This window comes from Rhizophagus irregularis, chromosome 10 (assembly GCF_026210795.1).
Source record: "Rhizophagus irregularis chromosome 10, complete sequence".
Classification (NCBI taxonomy): Eukaryota; Fungi; Glomeromycota; class Glomeromycetes; order Glomerales; family Glomeraceae; genus Rhizophagus; species Rhizophagus irregularis.
Genome location: NC_089438.1, coordinates 4,586,482 through 4,608,719, shown reverse-complemented (window position 1 = coordinate 4,608,719; position 22,238 = coordinate 4,586,482). Strand labels below are relative to the sequence as shown.

Genomic DNA, 22,238 nt, shown 5'->3' with positions numbered 1-22,238 from the left:
TGAATATATATAATGAATAAAAGTCTATCAAAATTTTCTATTTTTAGTTTAATTATTATTATTTAGAACCTGTATGATTAAAAGTTCCAAATTTTTAATCCTTTTGTAAGCTCTTTTGTATACGAATGATTATTCATCAATCTGCTATTTTCCTGATTTATTCCAATGAATTTACTAAGCGGAGACAATTTTCTTATTCGTTCCAATTCTAGGTCTCTTTGTGGGATCATCTGCCATCAGTTCCGTATCTATTTAGATACTTAAAAGTCACGAATACCTTAAGAATGGTTAAAATAGAATAAAACGACGTAAATAGAACTTTTTGATATAGAGTGATTGATCGATGGGGCACGTTTAATTACACTTCCGTCTGGAGTCCAAAATGATCAGAAATTCCCTCGACACATGATCCTTAATCCTCACTAGTGGTTAAAAGTGAGATATTAATTGTATTAATATTTTGTTTGGATACAGAAGATAGGCATCACGAAATTGATCATGAAATATTTTTGATCGATCTGTGACAATTTTTTGATGGTGCATTGTCTGTTAAAGTATGTTAAGAAAGGTAAGATTTAAAATATTTAAAATTAATCATAGCACAGCGTAAATGAAAATGTAACAATGGCTATCAAAAGTTAACAAAAAGTTTCGATTGAATTTCTGTGTCAGGAGTCAATATAGAGTTGCGATCCGTCAATCCGTAAATAAACACATTTCAGCCATTTTATAAATATTAAGTCAATAAAAAGAATTTTTTTTTTTGAGATATCTTATGAATTCTATTAATACATAATATAATAAAAAAAAATTGTCTTCAAAAAATAAAAGTAGAGAAAAAATCAAACCGGATTGAAATTCATCCGGATCGGATGAAAAATCAATACATTTTTATTTATTATTTTTTTTTTTGTATTAAATAGTAATTTTTTAAACTACTATATTGTGCATTGGGATCGGTCTTATAATATATAAAAAAAAGATTTAATTTTTATTAATTAAAATCTGTGTATAATTGCCAAATGTGCCTTTTCGAATTCATCCGGATCGTAACTCTACCGTCAATAAGTTAATTTTCTCTTTATTCTGAGGTAAATAAGGACTAATCCTGTATTCATCTTATAAATATTTTGAAGAAAAGTATGAATATTAGCATCAGGTGATTAATTTATTTATAATATTTATCTGCAAATACGGCAGCGATGACTGATTAATATGATTGATTACTTTGATCATAAACCGATTTCAAATTTACGTTAGACAAATAATAACATTGGTCAACAATTCAACAATACAATCTCGCGATTTCGATCGCGCAAGATTCTGATCATTAAATTTTCAAAAATCAATAATTTAATTAACTCGTCAATTTTATTTAATAAATAGTAACAAACACATCAAGTTGGTAAATATAAAATATAAAATTCTATAGAAATTGTCAATTATGATTTTTTTTTAATTTTTTGTTTTTTCTAAACCACCAATTTGACCTGGTGAACCAACAATAACACGTTCAATAGTACCTTCACGAATGGCACGTACATAATCACCAGGGAAATGATCATTAATGAAAAATGGAAATCTAAAAAAAAAGGTAAATATGGTATATATTAAAATATCATTAAATATAATTTTTTAAGCATTATTAAACATAACAAAAATTCTCTTTAAAAATTATTTAACCTACATTATTCTGTAGAAAATCCTAAGCCAATATTCATTTCTCATTCTTCTGATTACTTGAAGATTTAGGAGACCAGAAAGATGTAAATAAGAAATTCTACGTATAGGGATAGGAATATTCGTAACAGGATCAGGAGGATACAAATATATTGAAAATGATGCGTCAATAAACACCAAATTTCCAGGCGGACTTGAATAAGGATGCCACCTTGGAATCCTTGGAACCACATCTGTTAAAAAAAAATTTATTATAAATGAAATTTCAATAAATAAATTACAAAATAATTTATCAAATATAAATATAATACCGTTATTGTAAGCGTGATGAAACATTTTCTTTCCGAGTTCAGGGCCAAATGCTTTTGCAAAATTTATATCTCCTACATTCGGCTGACCATAGGTATATATACCAGCAAAGATATCAAGTAATGGACTATCATCTTTTAATAATTTAGCCAAGAAGACAGTAGCCAATCCACCACCCAAACTGTGTCCCGTGATGTATAAATGTTTTTTTGATTTTTGTTGTCTAATATTATTCAGACCTTCATTTCCATTTTCTGAATCATTATTACATAATTTGGATATCCATCTTGCAGCCTGACTATACGCACTAACGAATCTCGCATCTTCACCTAAATATCTATGATCAACGGGATCATGTACATGAGTGATCAAACTTTGAAATGCAAAGAATACCAATGTTTTCAATGCGCTAAATATAGTTTCAATGGTTTTAACCAAAGAAGTATTTGATAATTCTATAATAGTTTGTGATTGAGAACGAGGTAATTCATCCATTGATGAATCTTCTCCGATCGCTTCAAAAAATCCTTCATGTACTAATCCAATTAGACCTCGACTAGATGATTCAATATTACAAAGGAGAGCTCTTATGTCAGTTAAACAATTTTGTATATTAAAGGGGTTCGTACCTCTAAATACTAAAATAATATTGTCATCTTTTTCAACTATGTATCCACAAACATTCTTATAAGCTATGGGTTTAAATGAGTTCATATCATAGCCAGCTTTTTCTAATTCGTATTTAATAATTGGAACGTCCTCATAAGCAATTTTAGATGCAATAGCTAATGACAATGCTAATTTCTTATTATATTCCGGAAAATCATCACCATATAATTTCTTTTTCTCTTCTACTTCCTCATCTTTTTCAAATAATCCTAATGGTTGAAAATCTGTATCAGAAGCATTAATAGGAGTATAATGAAAACCCGTCCCTTCATGAATACCGCTTGCTCTGGATAAAATCGTCCTTATCAATACATCACTTATCAATAATACTAAAAACCAAAAAAAGAATACTGCTCTAATATACCATGATATTATTGGTCCTATTACTTTTGATTGATTCAAATAATTTGCTATCGGTGATAGAGATTTACTAGTTCCACTTAATAATTTCAAAAATATTATAACACAACATTTAAGAAAATGTATCCAAAAGAATATTATAAATCCCACTAACAATATTGTTTTAAATAAAATTATACTACTCCAAAAATAATATTTATTTCCATAAATTGCTGCTGCTAAAATTGGTAAAATTGATATCATAAACACTATACTCCAATATAACCTATTCAGTCCATTCGCCATGTTTTATCTTTATAATGATCTCTGAAATTTGAAATTCCTTAACAGTTTAAATAGGTTTTTGTTTACGATCTACAGTGGTACAAAATTGTTCACAAGTTGTTCATGTGATTTAGGGCGATAATGCGATAATCAACTAATCCTTATTTAAAAATTCCTCATTTTGACGCAGGAACTCACTAAAACATGTGGTCAAGTGATCGTTACACTATGAAATCCTTCTCTCCTTCTCTCTCCTTCAGTGATAGATCAGTTCATCCCCTATAAAGCCCAAAAAAGATTCTAATAAAAAAAATTGGAACCTACTTTCACAAAACAAATGATTGTTGAAGCATGAAAAGTTCAAAGCATAAAAGTGCCATCGAAAACTGGTATCTGGTATTGATTATTTGAAAAAATTAACTTTAATAATGGAATTGTTAAAATTGGAGGAAAAAAGGAGGATTAAGGGATTAAATAAATGTATGCTAATGTAAGTAAATCAGATCTACGGTACCTTTCTCTATACACTCATTTTCGAAACGGATAAATATCTTTCTCCAAAACCGATAAATATCTTTCTGTTTTTATACGTTCATTTGTTCCGAAACGGATAAATTATAACTACTGTTCAATGAAAAGTTTGGGCACGCATTATTATAATTAAAATGAGCTTAATTTGGTAGTGTCGTAAACTGAAGACTGAAATTCTTCCCTTTGTATTGATTTTCTTAATCAAGATAATATAACAAAGCTTTTTGAAACACAATCAAATGAAAATCGGATTTTTATGAAAAAAAAAAATTTTTTTTTCAAATGAATTAATTATTTTGGTCGTTTATTATTGTGGTACCTTAGTTTTTTTTTTAAAACAAACAATATTAATGATAATCTATGACCCCCATTTATGGGAAAACTAAACCGGTTTTTAATTGTTAAATTTTAGGTAATGTCATTTATTATTTTTTTGATACCAAAAGATTGAAATGATAAGTGAATAATTATTATAAATAAGAAAAAAAAATCCCGAATTTTTTTTTTTTACATCAAAATTATTTCTTTATCAAGTTAAAAAGAAGTAAGTTTTTTTTTGTTAAAAAAATCAGGAGGATGTTCAAATCGAAAAAAATCACATTAACAGATACCAAAATTAGACTAATACTTATGCATATATATGATCTGCGACCCTTCACGTATAATTAGATAATGGCAACGACTTCAATCTTCAAAAATCTTCCATCAAACTTTACAATTTCAGAAGACAAAAGTCATGCAGTATTATCGGTTCCCATTGAACAATCGGATAATGATGATAGATCTTATAAACTTATTAGATTAAGTAATGAACTAGAAGCATTACTTATTCATGATGCTAATACTGATAAATCAAGTGCTTCTTTGGACGTTAATGTCGGTTATTTCTGTGACCCTGTAAGTACAGTATTTTGGAATAAAGAATTTCCACCGATTCTAGTATGATTCTAAAAAAGGTTATTGTTTTTTTTCTAGGAAAGTTTATCAGGACTTGCACATTTTTGTGAACATTTATTATTTATGGGAACTGAAAAATACCCAAAAGAAAATGAATATTTAGATTATCTATCACAACATAATGGAAATGCAAATGCTTTTACTAGTACCAATGACACTAATTATCATTTTGGTGTTGGACCTGAATTTTTGGAAGGTGCTTTGGATAGGTTTGCTCAATTTTTTATAGCACCGTTATTTGATCCAAATTGTGTTGATAGAGAAATCTGCGCGGTTGATTCCGGTATTAAAATTTTTTTTTTGGGGTGCTCAACATCTTTTCTTTAGATAATTTACTTATAATTTTCCTGATTTTAGAGAACAATAAGAATTTGCAATTAGATGGTTGGAGATTATATCAATTAGAAAAGTCATTATCAAACTCAAAACATCCTTATTCAAGATTCGGTACAGGAAATTTGGAAACACTTAAAGAAAATCCAATTAAACAAGGATTAAATATTAGAGATGAATTATTAAAATTTCATGAAAAATATTATTCAGCAAATATTATGAAATTGGTCGTACTTGGTAAAGAATCATTAGATCAACTTACTCAATGGGTTATTGAGAAATTTTCTGCTATTAAAAATAAAAATGTTCCAATACCTACTTTTGATGGACATCCGTTAACTGAGAATGAATTATTGGTACGTCAAATACGTCAAATTATATAAATATTTTTTTTAAAAAAAAGTATATGAAACAAATAATAATATTTATGTATCTAAATTTTATAGAAACAAGTTTTTGCTAAACCCGTAAAAGATAATCGCAGCTTAAAAATAAAGTTTCCGTTCCCAGACCTAAGTTCATTATATCGCTTTATGGTACGTGCGTAAAATAAGCTCATTCATTTTTCTAAAAAAAGTTTAATATATAAATTTTATAATATATATATATATATATATATATAAATAGCCTGAAAGATATTTGAGTCATTTGATTGGACATGAAGGAAGCGGATCGTTATTTACTTTGTTGAAAAAGAAAGGATGGGTAAATTCTTTAGGCGCCTATTACCAAGGAGATATTGGATTTGGATTTTTCATAGTTTCAATAGATCTTACTGAATCTGGATTGGGTAATTATTTTAATTTAATTCCAATTCATTTACTGTTCATCATGTTTAACACGTCTAACATATTTATTATATTTTCAATAGCTAATTATGAAGATGTAGTAGTGCACATATTTCAATATATTGAGATGTTGAAACAAGTTGGAATTCAAGAATGGACTTATCATGAAGTAAATTCTTTAATAATAATATTTATTTATCACGCGTAATATCTTATCAATATAATTGAATTTTTAGATTAAAAAAATACGAGAAATTTCATTTAGATTCAGGGAAAAATATGCACCAACAGGATATACTACAAATTTATCTATGATGATGCAAAAGCCTTACCCGAGAGAATGGATTCTTAGTACATCTTTGATCAGAGAATTTGATTCAAAATTAATTAATGAATTACTTGATTTACTTCGACATGATAATTTTGTTCTTAGATTATCCAGTCAATCTTTTACTGGATTAGATCAAAAAGAGAAGTGGTATGGAACTGAATATAAAGTAGAACCTTTAAGTGATAAACTTATTCAGGTAAAATTATTATTTTTCTCATTTTTTATAATTATTTCTTTTGTTTATTCTTTTTCTTTATTATTACCTATAGGCTTTGAAGAATATCACGACACATTCTGAATTGAAATTACCGGAAATTAATGAATTCATTCCAACCGATTTTGAAACATACAAGAAAGAAATTTCGACGGTAAGTTTTTAGCTAGATGATATAATTCGAATTTAATTATTTAATACTTTTTAATTTAATTTATTTAAATGAAATTAGCCTGCCAAAAGACCAGATATAATCAAAGATACGCAAATTAGTCGATTATGGTATAAAAAAGACGATACATTTTGGGTTCCAAAAGCCAATATTTATGTTTTGTTGAATAGGTATATTTTATAACATATTAACATATTTTATAACATATTAATATAATTTATAACATGTTAACATCTTTCTTTATTTCCTTTTTAACAGCCCACTTGCTTATGCCACACCATTATATCACGTTAAAACTCGGCTTTATTCCGAATTAATTAAAGATGCTTTAAATGAATATTTATACAATGCTCAAATGGCAGGTGTATATTATGGTATTAGTTATCGGCCTCAAGGGTTATCATTATCAATAAGCGGATATAATGATAAATTACCGGTTTTATTAGAAAAAGTTGTAAATAAAATGAAAAATCTCAAGGTTGATCCTGAAAGATTTTCATTAATCAAAGAAAAAGTTCAGAGATCATATAAAAATTTTCTATTGAATTCTCCATCTCAACATTCAGAATACTATTTAGATTATTTAACGATTGATCGTCTTTGGTTAAATGAGGAAAAGTTAGAAGCATTAGAAAGTATTAAATATGAAGATATAGAAATATTTTATGCAAAATTACTTGATCAATTATATATTGAAATATTAATTCATGGTAATATATTAAAGGATAATGCAATTAAAATATCCCAAAAAATTGAAGAGATTCTTCAACCAAAAGCTCTTTTACCATCACAATCAATTAGATCAAGATCAATAATGATTCCAAAAGGAAAAAAATTTACATATCAAAGAGATGTTTTTGATTCAGACAACGTTAATTCTGCTGTTGAATATTATATACAAATTTGTGATTTTAAAAATAGAGAGTTAAGGATAAGATCAAATATAATGTCTAAACTCGCTCATGAGCCTTGTTTTGATCAATTGAGAACAAAAGAACAATTAGGTAGGTTAAAATGAGGAGATTTTTGGAAATTTGTGGTTTAATTTTTTAACGAATTTTTTCTTTAATTTTAGGTTATTTAGTTTCTAGTGGATTAAGACTTGAATCAGGATCTACTGGATTAAGAATTAGAGTACAAAGTATAAAAGATACTGTTCATTTGGAAAATAGAATCGAAAATTTCTTGTATGGATTACAGGTATAATAACGACTTGTTTTCTTCTTTGTAATCATTTATTATTTTTTTTTTTATTTATTTTTAAAACCCATTTTGTTATCAGAAAATAATTGAAGATATGTCAGAACAAGAATATCAAACGAGAGTTCAAGCATTAATTGATAGGAAACTAGAAAAACCTAAAAATTTATCACAAGAAACTTCTAGACATTGGGGTCAAATTAAATCCGGATATTATGATTTTGAACAAGGTAAACAAGAATCTTTGAATCTTTGCACCTTACCGGGATCTAAATCTGATACCTAAAAAAAATTCTTTTCTTCCGGCTTTCTAATTTTAGATGTTAAGGATGTAGAAGAGATACGTAAAGTCTCAAAACAAGATCTTTTTGAATTTTATAAGAAATTTATTAGTCCAGATTCACCACGTCATAAAAAACTTTCGGTACATTTAAGGTCACAAAAGTTGAATAAATCAAATGATATTGTAAACGGAGAGAAAAAAGGTGATGATGAGGAAGTGAAATCCGAAGAGTTAGAATTGGAATTGAAAGGTTATAATGAAATCATTAATGATATGGTATTATGGAAAAGTCGAATGAACTTGGGTCCATCTGCGACTCCTATTGATGATGATATAATTAGTAAAGCGAGAGTCATTTAAGTGTGCCACTTGAAGACGTAGATAGTACCCGCTTTTATTCGGAGTTGTAGATTGCATGTACGTCAATTATATCCTTATTAATTTATGTACTGTATGTATGATGTATTATAATTAATTTATTAAATAAATAATGGGTGTATAATATATTAACTCTCGTGACTTGATTTATGATATTGTCGCGATCGTTATGCGGACGAACCTTGATCCCATACTTATTTATAGTTATAAACAGTGATGTAAATTGGATTCGCGTAGTAGGCGCAGCGTACAATACTTTTATTTCCCGCGTATTTCGTTGAAAATATTAGGCGGCATTTTTCTTAGTAGCGCCTATCATTATATAAAGCGCATATGAATTTTACTAATGATATGCGCTTTGCGCGTATAAGAATTTTTTGAATTTATAACACTGGTTATAAATTCTGATTGCCACAATAATTTTACATCTAACTTTAATTTCACAGTAGCGCACATTATTCAATTTGCTTAGTAATATGGCAAAGTATATAGCGCACATCATCTATAAAAATTCTCACACAATCAAAAATTACCGTGTCTGAGCACTTAAATTTTGAACACTGTAGTATGGTCAGGTGATTACATAACTCCAGCCAGAATTTTCCAAAAAGGAAATATTTTTTTTGACGAATCATATTTCATACCACGCCCCCTGTGAAGTTATAATTCTTTTTACGTTTTTTGGGATTTTTTCGGTTGAAAAAACAAAAGGATTTTGTAAATTGTATCATTTGTTAAAATCTAGTTACTTATGGAAAGTAAAAAAGTACATAAGTGCATAATGTCATAAGTACACAAGTATATAACCATCTCCTTCTCGTTATACAGTATTATATAATTTGAATTCACAGTCGTCGTTTTACTAATTTATAAAGAAAAGTATATCTCCAGATATATTTTCTATATTTAAAATTTTTATTATTAGAAAAAGAAGCACTGACTTTATATATCCCAAGTGTTTTAATGGACCAATCCATTAGATTGTTGGATTTTTATAATTTCTCAATATGGTCCAACCTTATCCGATTTATAACACTATTTGACTAATAAAGTAAACAACACTGTGCTTACGTATTCATAAAATAATTATAAATTATAATTAACTCATAAAATGTCATTTAAAGTTTAAACATTTTTTTTTTACAATATTAACATTTAATATTGTACTCTACGGGGAACAACACTTTTACCATGTTACCATGTGATATATATATATGTACATAATGTAATTTTGTATATCTAGTATAATTTATTATATTACAGTATAATTTATTTATTTTTTTTTTTGAATAAATTGACTTTTTTTTTTTTAAAAAAAAAAAATCAATTGTACAAATAAGAATCAAGAAACTTTTACAAAAAAAAACTAGTTTAAAAATTTAAAAATGCACGGCGAAAAAAAAAATTTAATAGGATTAATTACAAGGGATGCTCCGAAAATCAATAAATAAATAATTTATAATTTTATTATTCCGTAATTAATTAAGTTGTACAAAAAAAAAAAATCTAATTTCTATTGTTACCATGTGAAGTAAATTTTGGCATTAAAAAAGAGTTTTTTTAACTGTTAAAAGAAAGAAGATCTTTTGTCAATTTATAATTGTAAGACTTGAAGATACCTATTATTTGAGTTTTTTTTTTTTTTGATTTCTGTAATAGATATAATAGAGATATAATAGATGTAATAGATGTAATAGATGTAATAGATAAAAAAAAAAATAATAATAAATAATAAATAAATTTTAATTATTAATCATTGATTTTTTTTTTACACGAACTTTAATAAATAAATTTTTAATAATGAAAAATGAAATTTACTCCATGATAATTCCGAGGCCGAGATTATCCAAATCCGAAAATCGGAACATCGGAACTAAAAGTTTATTATTATTATTATTATAAAAAACGATTTATAAGCAATTTTACCATAATTATATCCTTTCTAAACTTAAATAACCACATTAAATTGTTTAAAAAAAAAAAACTGAAATTATATACTGTATGTATTTACATAAATAGAAATTAAAGATGAACCCCCTTAGAATTTGTATGATTTGTATGGTAATCTCATGAAAGTGTTTAAAAATAAATGTTCATGTTGATCCGGTATATAACATATTCCATGATTTGTTATTATAGTTCCTCCTTTTTATTTAATATTTAAAAAATTCACTAAACTAAAATCATTGTTAAACATTGTTAAAATTAGTAGTTTTTTTTGCTTGGTGGCTATTTGCTGATCAGTAGATTTTTTTCAGGGAGTTATGGAAATATGGAAATATCATTATATTAAATGGGGAAATATTGGAATGAAAAAAAATTTTGTATAATCGTATAATCTGCCGATTTTTTAAAAGATATTCACTTTAAAAAAAAAACAACCCTGAATCCCTGAATTTACACCTGTTTGTAAAAAAAATAATATTTATCCTCACATTTTAGAAATAATAGTAACTCTCGGATAACCCGATATTTATTATTGAAAAAAATCATGATATGAGTGGATCTCAACAAATTTTCAGCAGGTCATAATTCACATAAAGTAGATCACAACATTTTTGCGTTATGTTATACTGATTATTACTATTATTAATTTATTAATTGATTAACTGTTATACTAATTATACTATTAATATAATTAATATAATTGTATACTATTAATATTTTATATATACCAATTATAATATTTTATATATACTAATTATATGGCATAACACATAACAAGCAAATAAAAAATTCTAAATTTACGAAATAGAAAAGTAAAATTTTGGATGTGAACAATAAAAACGCATTTCATTCTAAACTTACATTTTAATTTATAAAAAAAAATTATCATCATATTGTCATATTGCTTATTATTAAAATATTCGAATTTTCGATACATATACTGTACAAAATATACATAAAAATAATAATACTGCTGTATGTATAAACTTTAAATCAATTCTTTCCTTGAATGTATGGTTCAAAGTTTATCGGAAAGAGATAATCATTTATATTTAAGAGATTATGTCTGGGCGTCGAGGCATGTTTGTCAGTGCAATTACGTTATCGAGATTATAATATGTTGCATTAGTATGGGAAACTATAAAAAAAACATTTTTTGTACTACCAATCGGATCATTTAAAATTACTATAAATGTATAAAAATGTATAATTTTTCTTTTTTTCCATTCTTTTTCAAATTTTTTTGAAAAAACGAATTCGATTTTCGTTTTTTTTTTTCTTTTTTTACACAAGAGAAAAAAAAAATTTGATCAACCATCAAAGCACCAATTAAAGTTTTGTATAAATGTAAATATATGATCACAACATTATTGAAACCCGAGGGTCAAGTTTTATACTGGTTTTATGTTATTATTTCGAATATTCTTTTAAATTAAAAAGTAAGATATGATTTCTCTGAGTTTTTCTAATAGAAAATAAACAAAAAAAAAATAAGATTACCCAAAAAGAAATATGATGATACCAAATTATAACTATAATATTAACCAATAAATTCTTTATAAAAAAAAGTGATCATCATCAAAAAAAAATTTAAATATTTTTGTGTAAAATTACGATCTTTTATTTGTACTCCCCAAAAATTATGATAGAATTTTGCATTAAACTATATTAATTACATTTAACATTTTATTTTTATCGATATAATGTAACTCACATTTTATATTAAAGAAAAGCTTATTTTTTTTTTAAAAAAAAAAAATTTTCGAGTAATTCAAGGGTATAGGAAACCACGCTAAAAAAAACAATGCATGCATTTAATTCACAAGATATTTATTTAAAATCCCTTAGTTCACATATATATGTATATATGTAATAATAAAAGTTGCTTCATAAAAAACAAATAATTGGATAAAAAAATTTGCATTTTCGTTGAAAACAAAGAGTGAATACTTCAAAGGTTATTCCGATGCATGTAAGGATATTTTTTTTTCCAAATCTCAAAAAAGAAGGATTAAATAACTATTAAAATCAATATTTTTTATTTAAGGTATCATGTGCGAATTAATCCATTTATGCGTGAAAATTTGTTTGTCACATCGTATAACGAACGAACATGTTTCATCTGATAAAGTAGAGATTTTAGAGTAAATTTAGGTATATCAAAAGTATTTAAAAGTATAAAAAGTATTTAAAAGTATAAAAAGCATATTAAAAGTATAAAAAGCATATTAAAAGTATAAAAACTATATTAAAAGTATAAAAACTATATTAAAAGTATAAAAAGTATATTAAAAAGTATAAAAAGTATATTAAAAAGTATAAAAGTAATAAAAATATTATAAAATATATTGTAAAATATTAAACTATTATTACTATTTTAATACTAGTAATATTTTACGCCTTTTACTCCTCCTTTTGTTCCATATCAGTATACAAATAATACGAATAATATATTGGAATTCATGTTCGGAAAAATTTCACTTTTACGAAAAATAAAAAATATATACAATACTACGCCCGTATATACAATTTTATATAATGTAAGCAAACAATTTATTCAAGCTTTAAGGAGAAAAACTTGATTAACTTGATTGACATGACTTTTCCTTCAGGTGAATGATCTGTTTAATTAATGCCAACTTATTAATCGGATAAATAATTATTAGTATAATCCAAAAAAATGTTTGTTACCCAATTCATATAAGGGTGGCGTTTTTTTTAGAGTTTATATGTCGTGTGTCATATGTTAGTTTAATCTTGGGGAATTAAACACATTGTTTGTCACTTTGTCTTGGCGTTGAATGAACAGGTTTATGGATTTTAAATAACTTTATAACTGATAATGTTATAATGCATAAAATGTTGTGTTTGATTTTGAATTAATCCCAGAATTCTGGATTTGAATATAAATGGTTCGATTATTAGTAATACCCCATTAAGTGTTTGGTAACAATCATTCATCGTATCATCGTATAAATTTTTTAACTTGTACATCTTTTTTTAAAAAAAATCATATATTAAACAAATTTGGTTTTAATTTTACACAAAATATAAATTTAATTTCAAGAAATAAAAAATGATTAGTGATGATTATTAATTTATATATTATATAACACATAAAAAATTATAATCTTTTTTTGAATTTATCGGAGCCTTTCTCCAGATTTTCACTAAACCAAAATAATTACTTTATAATTAATTGAATAATAATTTATTATAAATATTATAAATTGAACTTATATAAACATATATATATATATATTCTTTTTATCAGTAATAATCAAAGTTACCCATTGTTAAAATAACATTTTGTTTTTTTATTGGTTAGTCTCAAAAAAAAAATCTTTTTTATTAACCAATTTCGTTTATCATCAAAAAAAAAAATGTATTTAATTTTAATTGATAACATATAAAATTGGAAATTACTAATGAATATAACTTTTAAAAAATCTAGTATTTTTTTTTTAGGCAAACAATTGAGTTTCTTTATTTATATTAAAATTATTTTTTTTTTTTTTTTGCATTTTTTGCATTTTTTTTGCATTTTTTTTTCGCATTTTTTTTTTATTTTATATATGGCGTATCTTCATAGATTTTCCTTCGATTAACCCTTTTAAATAATTTTAATTTTTTATGGGCGTTAAAAAATTAAATTTTTTCTTTTTTAGTATATTCATTTATTTACTTATTTATTTATTATTTACTAACACAAAATTTCCCGCCTACTAACTATTAATTGGTTTGTATTACAAAAATAAACAATAAACAACAAAAAAAAATAAAATAAAATGAAAATAAAATAAAATAAAATAAAATAAATAATAATTATTATAAAATAAATAAAATTATATATTACATATTACATACTTTTTTTTTTTATTATACAACTGAATGTTTTGATACTTAAAAAGGGGGAAATTATAAATAATGACCTCCGTTCCTTTTTTATTCACGTTTTATCTTTTTTTATTTTTTTAATATATACATAACATTTGAACAAACTTTTTTACTTATATATATATATATATATACATACATATACAACCACTACACACACCACTTTATATATATATAAATTTCTTTCTTTTTTTTGTTTTTTTTCAATTTTTTCAAACTAAAAAAAATTATTCATTTTTTTTTCAAATTCGCATTTTTTTATACGAGAATTTTTATACGAGGAGAAAAAAAAAAAAATTTTTTTTTTTAAAATATAGATTAAAAAAATACATACATACATAACGTACATATATATATATAGGATTATTTTTTGTTACACAACAAATCCTATTTCTTTCTTTTTTTTTTCAAAAAAATCAAAAAGGCATTTACAATCATATTTTTGCCGCAGTCGAAATAACAAATCACATAAAAACCATCACATTAAACCATCAATCACATTTAACAATTACATTACCAACAAACATAATAAACATATCCTATTCCAATTAAAATGCCATCATCTCCTCCAAATTCTTCATCCTCATCCTCAAAACCAAATCCGATAAAATCTTTTGTACGAAAAAAATTCTTGGATACTTCTATATTTAAATCTTATAAATTTGATAAAGAAATTTCAAATTCTATACAAGGAATTAATAATAATAATGATATTAATAATAATAACAATATTATTCGTAGAAAATCTATAGCGATACCGATTTTATTATCGAATCCAAGTAAATATTATAAAGATGTGGAATGGAAAACTTTAATAAAAGAAAAATTTCCTATCACGAATAATAATAATAATAATAACAATAATATTAACAACAATGTATCTTCTCGTCGTAACAGTGCGTTATTTCGTTTTAAACCTTCTCCAAAACAAGTTTCTTCTATTGATAAAGTATTATCATCTCCTAATAGTGGTGAAGTTGATATTTCATTATTAGCTACCTCCCCTGATTCCGATATACAATTTGATCAATATAATACTGATGAATGGAAAGAATTCCTTTATAATTATGCTCAAGGAAAATTTAATCCTATGGCTACTCCAAAAAAACCAAATTCTCTTAGAAGAAGTAAAACTGTTGATTGTCGTAGAAGTAAAATTGTCTGTGAATTAAATTCTACTGCTGAAGCTGATGCCATAACTTCTTTTATTAAAGGTCTTGAAGATGATTGTGAACAAAGTAAATGTTTTGTTGATTATAATATTGAAGTAGATGGTAATTATGAAAGTATTTATGATGATGATGATTTAGATGATGATTTAGATGATAATCATTACCTTCCTCCTCCCATGCCTCCTAATGAAGTTGAACGTAGAAGAGCGTTATGGAGATTTCAAATACTTAATACATCAAATGATGTTAATTTTACTCGTATAGTAGCATTATCAAAAGAACATTTTAAAACTTCAATATCAATGATATCACTTCTTAATACGACTCATCAATGGTTTAAAGCTGAAGATGGTATGGGATGTAGTGGAACTACTAGAGAAATAAGTTTTTGTGGTCATGCTATATTACAAGAAAATGGTGAACCTTTTGTAGTACTTGATGCTACTAAAGATTGGAGATTTTGTAATAATCCTTTAGTTACTGATGCTCCTTTTATAAGATTTTATGCTGGTGCTCCTTTACGAACTGATGATGGTTATAATATTGGTACGATATGTGTGATCGATCGTGAACCTAGAGATAGTTTTTCAAAAAAGGATCGTGAAAATTTAAAAGAATATGCTAGAGTTGTCATGAGAGAATTAGAATTATGGACTGATACTTTACGTTTACGTGTAAGAAATAAAATGCAAGAAAGTATAGCTGAATTTAGTAAATTTTGTTTGGAAATTCAATTGGCTAATAATAATTCTAATAATGATGAAAATAAGAAAAAATCTACTATTTGTGATCCTATTATGAAACAATGTTTTAATATGGCTGTTAAATTAATGAGAGACACTTTAAATGTAGATTCTGTTTATTTATTAGAAATGCCTTGTCTTTATTCTCGTCCTTTATCTATAACTTCTCGTAATTCAAATAATTTCTTTTTAACCGGTCCTCCTCCTGATGTACCATCAAGTCATTTAAGATCTTTAGCTTCTGTTGGTGAAATTGAATTATCTACTGAAGCTTTAAAAGCTTCTATAATTACTTCTTATTTCACTTATTTAATGCAAACTCAATCACAAGGTTGTATTTATCAAAATTCTTTACCTCCATTACCGACCCTCTTTCCTGATGATGTACATTCCGGTATTGTTGTACCCATTTACGATGATACACAGAATGCTTTTGGTTTCTTGATAGCTATGACAAAAGATCCACAAAGACAATTTGAAGATGAAGAACGTGTTTATTTAAGTAATTTTGGTGTAAATGTTGTTAGTGAAGTATTAAAAAGAAGAGTTATCGTTGCTGATAGAGCAAAAGGTGCTTTCATTTCTTCTATATCTCATGAATTAAGAACTCCTCTTCATGGTATTTTAGCAAGTTGTGAATTAATGGAAGAAAGTAAATTAAATGAATCTCAAGCTGAATTGGTTAAAACAATACAAGGTTGTGGAACTTCTTTAATAAGTATTATTAATAGTGTATTAGATTTCGCGAAATTAGAAAGTGAAAAACAAGATTACGTTGATGATCCAATTAATCAAAAGAAATTATCCGAAAAAGACAATAATAATAAATTAATGAATAGAAATAATAATAATAATAAAAGGAAAAAAGAACAAAAGGAGCGAATTGATTTAGTTAAATTATTAGAAGAAGTATCTGAAGCTTGTTTTGTGGGTCAACAAATGGTTACAGCTATATATAATGATAATAATAAAATAACCAATTCTATTAATAAAAATAATGATGAAGAAAATTTATTAATGGAAAATAATAATAATAATAATAATAATAATAATACTGCTATAACACAAGCAAGGAAAAAACGTGTATATGATTTATTACATCCTAATCAATCTCATCATCAACAAGCTGATGATGTTTTACTTATGATTGATGTTGAACCAAGAGATGCTGGTTGGTGGGTAATGGCTGAAGATGGTGCATTAAAACAATTATTAATGAATGTAAGTTATATATGATATTTAATTTTTTTTTTAAAAAAAAAAAAATCTCGTTAAACTAATTTTTTGATTTGATTATTTAGATTATCGGGTAAATTTATTATTTATTTATTTATTTATTTATTTTTTTGAATTTGTGTCAACCGTTATTTATCAGTTATTGACCTTATATGAGGATAAGCTTAAGTATAATTCTGGATTTTATTCGAATTACACGAAAATTAGAGCGCACATATCGAAATAAGTGTAACATTAACAGATATAACGGATTGACACAACCCCGTTCCAACTTAGTTGTTTGTTTAATGTCTATCCCTTTTCTCTTGTTCCCTTCATTTGTTCCCTTTTCACCTGTTTGTACGAGCGTAACAACATTTTTTCCCAATTTTTTTTTTAAAAAAAAAATGAGACGTTAAGCAAATAGTTAAATTGGAACGGTCTTAATTAAACGTTATTCGAGTTTATTAATATATATTATATTTTTTTTAAAATAGGAATTCCATGAAATTTACGAAGAAAGGATATGTCTTAATTTCATTAGCATCATTATCGTATTCATCATTAAGTGATCAATATAAGAAACATGCAGGAGTACAAGATACAACAACAACAACAACGGATACATCATCATCATCATCATCATCATCAAATAAAATTCACGCGTTAATAACAATAACTGATACAGGATGTGGTATATCACCATCATTTTTATCAACGAATATGTTTCAACCATTTTCTCAAGAAAATTCTTTACAAGTTGGTACAGGATTAGGATTATCTATAGTAAAATTATTAGTAGAAAAAATGGGAGGTAAATTAGATGTTGAAAGTGAAGTAGGAGTTGGTACAAGATTTAGAATTTGGTTAGATCTTGATCAAGCAAATGAAGAAATTAAAATGAATTATAATAAAAATGATGATTTAGGAGATTTTAGTAATACTTTTGATTCTTTTAATAATGAAAATGATAATTTAATTAAAGATTTTGAAGAAAAACAACGAAAAATTATTCTTGAAAAGGTCAAACAAAAAAGAATTGTAGTTAAATGTGTTGATGGTAAATTAAAAGAAGTTGTTGAAAGATATTTTAAAGGATGGCTTAAAGTTAAAGAACTTATTTGTGAAGATAAAGAAAATGTTACTGATAGTACTTTAGATGGTGATATTATATTTATTATTGATGATATTGGTCAACTTAAAAAAATCATTTCTAAAGTTGATACTAAACAAGCTCCTATAGTATTTACTACTACTTTAGCAAAACATGGTAAAATAGCTGATTTTGTTGAAAAATTACAGAAAGAAATTGAAGAAACTCAACTTATAAAAAGAAAAAGAAGAAAAGTTGTCATCCTTACACGACCATGTGGACCTCGTAAATTAGAGAAAGCTATTGTTTCTGTACTTTCAAGTCAACAAGATGATGAAAAATTATTAGAAGAGGAAAATTCATATTTTCCAAAATTGATTATGACACCACCAATTTCAGAAGATGATAATTCAAAAGATTATATTAGTTATAATTCTTCAGAAAAATCATCATCAATTTCTCCAAATATTAACGATCCTTTAAATAAATCTGATCGTGATTCATCATTACTTTCCGTTGCACCACCCTTACGACCTTGTTTTAACCGTTCCACCACACTTCCAAATCTTCATTTACCGTCTGGAAATAAAGAACCAAAATTTTTACCTATTCCGAAATCAACTTTTTTACTTACCCCTTCCACTTCACCTTGTGCAACGCCTACCGCAATGTCAACTTCGTTACCAAATATGTCAGAATCACTAAATATTAACCCTCCACCTTTAAATGAATTGAAAAAATCTAAATCAGTGAATTCATTGAGTTGTAATTTAGGTCCTAGAGTTTTAGTGGTTGAAGATAATGCAGTCAATAGAATGATTTTAGCTACATTTTTGAAAAAACGTGGTATTAGGTTTGATGAAGCTGAAAATGGAGCTATTGGAGTTGAAAAATTTAAAAAAGCATTAGAAGATGATGATGGAGAATTTCCTAATCGAAAAGGATTTGATATCGTATTAATGGGTAAGTAAATTTTTATAGTAAATCTATGTACACGTGTATTTAATTAAAAAAAAATATGTATTTAAATATATATATAAATTTTTTTTATTTGTAGACATACAAATGCCTGTAATGAACGGCAATGTAGCAACAGCAGAAATACGTAAAATTGAAGAAGAATTCAACAATCCGAAATTTTCATTATTATCGACAGCAAGAACAACAACAAATACGACACTCACTAAATCTCCAGCTGCATCACCTACAATTACAAATTTTGAATTTCCTCCATCATCATTATTTAACAAAACTACTTCTTCATCACCAGTTTCAGAATCTAATAATCATTTAAAACCATTTACTCAAAAGAATAGATTTTTACAAAGAAGAGTATCAAATCCTGATCAATTCTCTTTTCAAAACAATTCATTTTCAATCACAAGTTTATTATTAAAACCTAAAATATCGATAAAAATACCTACTAAATCAACAACAAAATCCAAAACATCACCTTTACCATCCCCATCACCAATACCTTCATCACCATCATTTCCTATTATTGAAAATAATACTATCAATACTATTACTAAACGTTCTCGTTCTTTAATATTTGCTTTAACTGGATTAGCTAGTGAAGAAGATAAAGATATAGCTTTTGAAAGTGGAGTTGATGGATTTTTAACTAAACCTGTTAGTTTAAAAATGTTGGAAAAAGTATTAAAAAAATGGTCAGAAAAAAATGAACAATCAAGTGAAAATAGTAGTGTTGGAAGTAGTAATAGTAGTAGTAATAGTAGTAGTGGAGGAAGTACATGATAATCATAACCAAACTAATTTATTGTTTTTTCATTCGTTTTTATTTTTTTTTTTAAAAAAAAATTATTAATTTTTTTTTATTTATTTATTTTTATTTTCTAGTTGTAGATATTTTTTTTAAATTTCTTTCCATTCTTTTTTTGTATTAAAAAAAAAAAGTTCATATAAACATTATATATTACTATATAAACATTTATCACGCATTGTACTTAATTTTTATTCATTAAACCCTTTAAAAAAAAATAAGAAAAAAAAAGATTATTTATAAATTTAACAAGAGACGGAGTGGCGAATATTTTATCAATATAAATTAATTATTTTTTTTAAAAAAAAATTTATATCTAAATTAAATATTTCAACAGACAAATAAACGAACATTATATAACTTAATTTAATTTTAAACACTTTTCCCTTTTAAAAATGTAAATAAATATATGTCGGGTGTTAGTGAGAACGCTATTTCACCGAGATGCGGTCGTGAAGGATATTGTATGTGTTTTAGATCCAGAATTATGAATGATTCTGATAATTTCGGCAAAGAAATTTTCATTCATTTTAACGATCATCGTGACTTTATTTTTTTATACGCTATTTATATTTATATTTATATATATATTTTTGTATCATAAAATTTAAATTTAAAAATATACTTTAAAATTTATTTAATAAAAACGCGTTCAGTTTACGCTACTAATATAATAATATAATAAGAAAGAAAAAAATAAAAATAAAAAAAATAAATTATTCAAATTACAAACTAAGAAGTCTTGAAAAAAATCTCATCAAGTCATAGTGTTTAAATAATTTATGATAAGAAAATTATCTAATTTATATAATTCCTCCGTATCTAAATATCTAAAAGAAAAAAAAAATATTACGTTAAATTTAGTAATTTAACGTAAATTTTAAACATTTAAAAATAATTCTTACTATCAGGAAGTTCCAATTCATCTTGTTCTTTTGAATGAAGGTTAAGATTGTTATGTACTTCATCTTCGTCTATCAAATATAAAATTAAAAATCATAAAATACTGTAGAATAATTATTTTAAGAATTTAAATAATTGTTTTATCATCATACCATCATCATTGTTATGAAGTTTCTTTACTTGCTGTTGCATTGTTTCAATCTTAAAATCATTTTGAATATCTAAATAAATAAATTAAATCATGTTTAATATTGATAAAACTTAACATAGTACTTTAAATTATTTTACTTGCCATTTTTTGAGCTTCTTTTAAATATATTGGATGACTTTTTGCTGCTAACTAAAAAACCTTAAATATAAGTTATTCATTCATTTGATTATGTTAAAATAAAATGTTATTCAATTACCTTTAAATATGCTATTTATTTTCGAAGTACTATTTTTCTTACTACTTGATTTATTAAAATCATCAACTAAAAAAAGCAAAGTAAATCAATAAATAACGTCCCGTTATCTGTTATATAATATTTAAATTTAATTGCACTTACTATTATCAGGAATATGAAAATTATATGATTTGTTACTATGAAATGCTAAAAAAAATATATATATAATTAACATCATTATTTATAAATTAAAATTATATAAGAAATTGCTTAATTTATACCTTCTTGTTCTTCTATTATTATTTAAATTAAAAAAAAAATACATTATTAATTTAGTCTTTTTAAACAATTAATAATGATTAATATAATAGTACCTTCTGTTGCATTTCTTGGTTCAGGAAGATTGTCAAATTGATGAAGTTTACTTGTAAATAGTTTGCTACTGCCGGTATGGTTTTCTACCTCAAAATTATTATTTTCTTCAAGCTGAGATAATTCACTTGATTTAGTTTGATAAAATAAATTAATATCTCCCATTTTTCTCCGAAGTGTAAAAATGTCAGATCTTTTTGATGGATCAGCATCCCAGCATTGCTTCATCAAATTTTTATATTCTAAAGGAGTTCCTGG

At 25.3% G+C, this 22,238-nt stretch overlaps 4 protein-coding genes across 4 annotated transcripts; 2 read left to right on the top strand and 2 right to left on the bottom strand.

The window, feature by feature from the left end:
* Positions 1-1,333: 1,333 nt before the first annotated feature.
* OCT59_002437 (uncharacterized protein) lies at positions 1,334-3,303 on the bottom strand (the record flags this gene model as incomplete). Its single annotated transcript, XM_025322589.2, has 3 exons — positions 1,334-1,582; positions 1,688-1,913; positions 1,992-3,303. 3 exons carry the CDS (start codon positions 3,301-3,303, stop codon positions 1,456-1,458), a joined length of 1,665 nt encoding a protein of 554 aa, XP_025165896.2. The 3' UTR covers positions 1,334-1,455.
* A 1,182-nt stretch (positions 3,304-4,485) lies between these two features.
* On the top strand, positions 4,486-8,451 carry OCT59_002436 (uncharacterized protein; the record flags this gene model as incomplete). The annotated part of the gene is made up of 13 exons (XM_025328604.1): positions 4,486-4,710; positions 4,789-5,053; positions 5,128-5,459; positions 5,550-5,639; positions 5,731-5,893; positions 5,975-6,060; positions 6,128-6,418; positions 6,492-6,590; positions 6,669-6,778; positions 6,867-7,612; positions 7,684-7,808; positions 7,891-8,038; positions 8,129-8,451. The coding sequence occupies 13 exons, from the start codon at positions 4,486-4,488 to the stop codon at positions 8,449-8,451; spliced, it is 3,003 nt and encodes a 1,000-aa protein (XP_025165897.1).
* Positions 8,452-14,866: 6,415 nt separating this feature from the next.
* Positions 14,867-20,294, top strand: OCT59_002435 (uncharacterized protein; the record flags this gene model as incomplete). Its single annotated transcript, XM_025322591.2, has 4 exons — positions 14,867-17,449; positions 17,530-17,537; positions 17,941-19,499; positions 19,594-20,294. 4 exons carry the CDS (start codon positions 14,867-14,869, stop codon positions 20,292-20,294), a joined length of 4,851 nt encoding a protein of 1,616 aa, XP_025165899.2.
* An 847-nt stretch (positions 20,295-21,141) lies between these two features.
* Positions 21,142-21,933, bottom strand: OCT59_002434 (uncharacterized protein; the record flags this gene model as incomplete). Its single annotated transcript, XM_066144504.1, has 7 exons — positions 21,142-21,149; positions 21,225-21,293; positions 21,375-21,443; positions 21,515-21,562; positions 21,630-21,695; positions 21,771-21,805; positions 21,890-21,933. The coding sequence occupies 7 exons, from the start codon at positions 21,931-21,933 to the stop codon at positions 21,142-21,144; spliced, it is 339 nt and encodes a 112-aa protein (XP_065995662.1).
* Between the last annotated feature and the right edge of the window lie 305 nt (positions 21,934-22,238).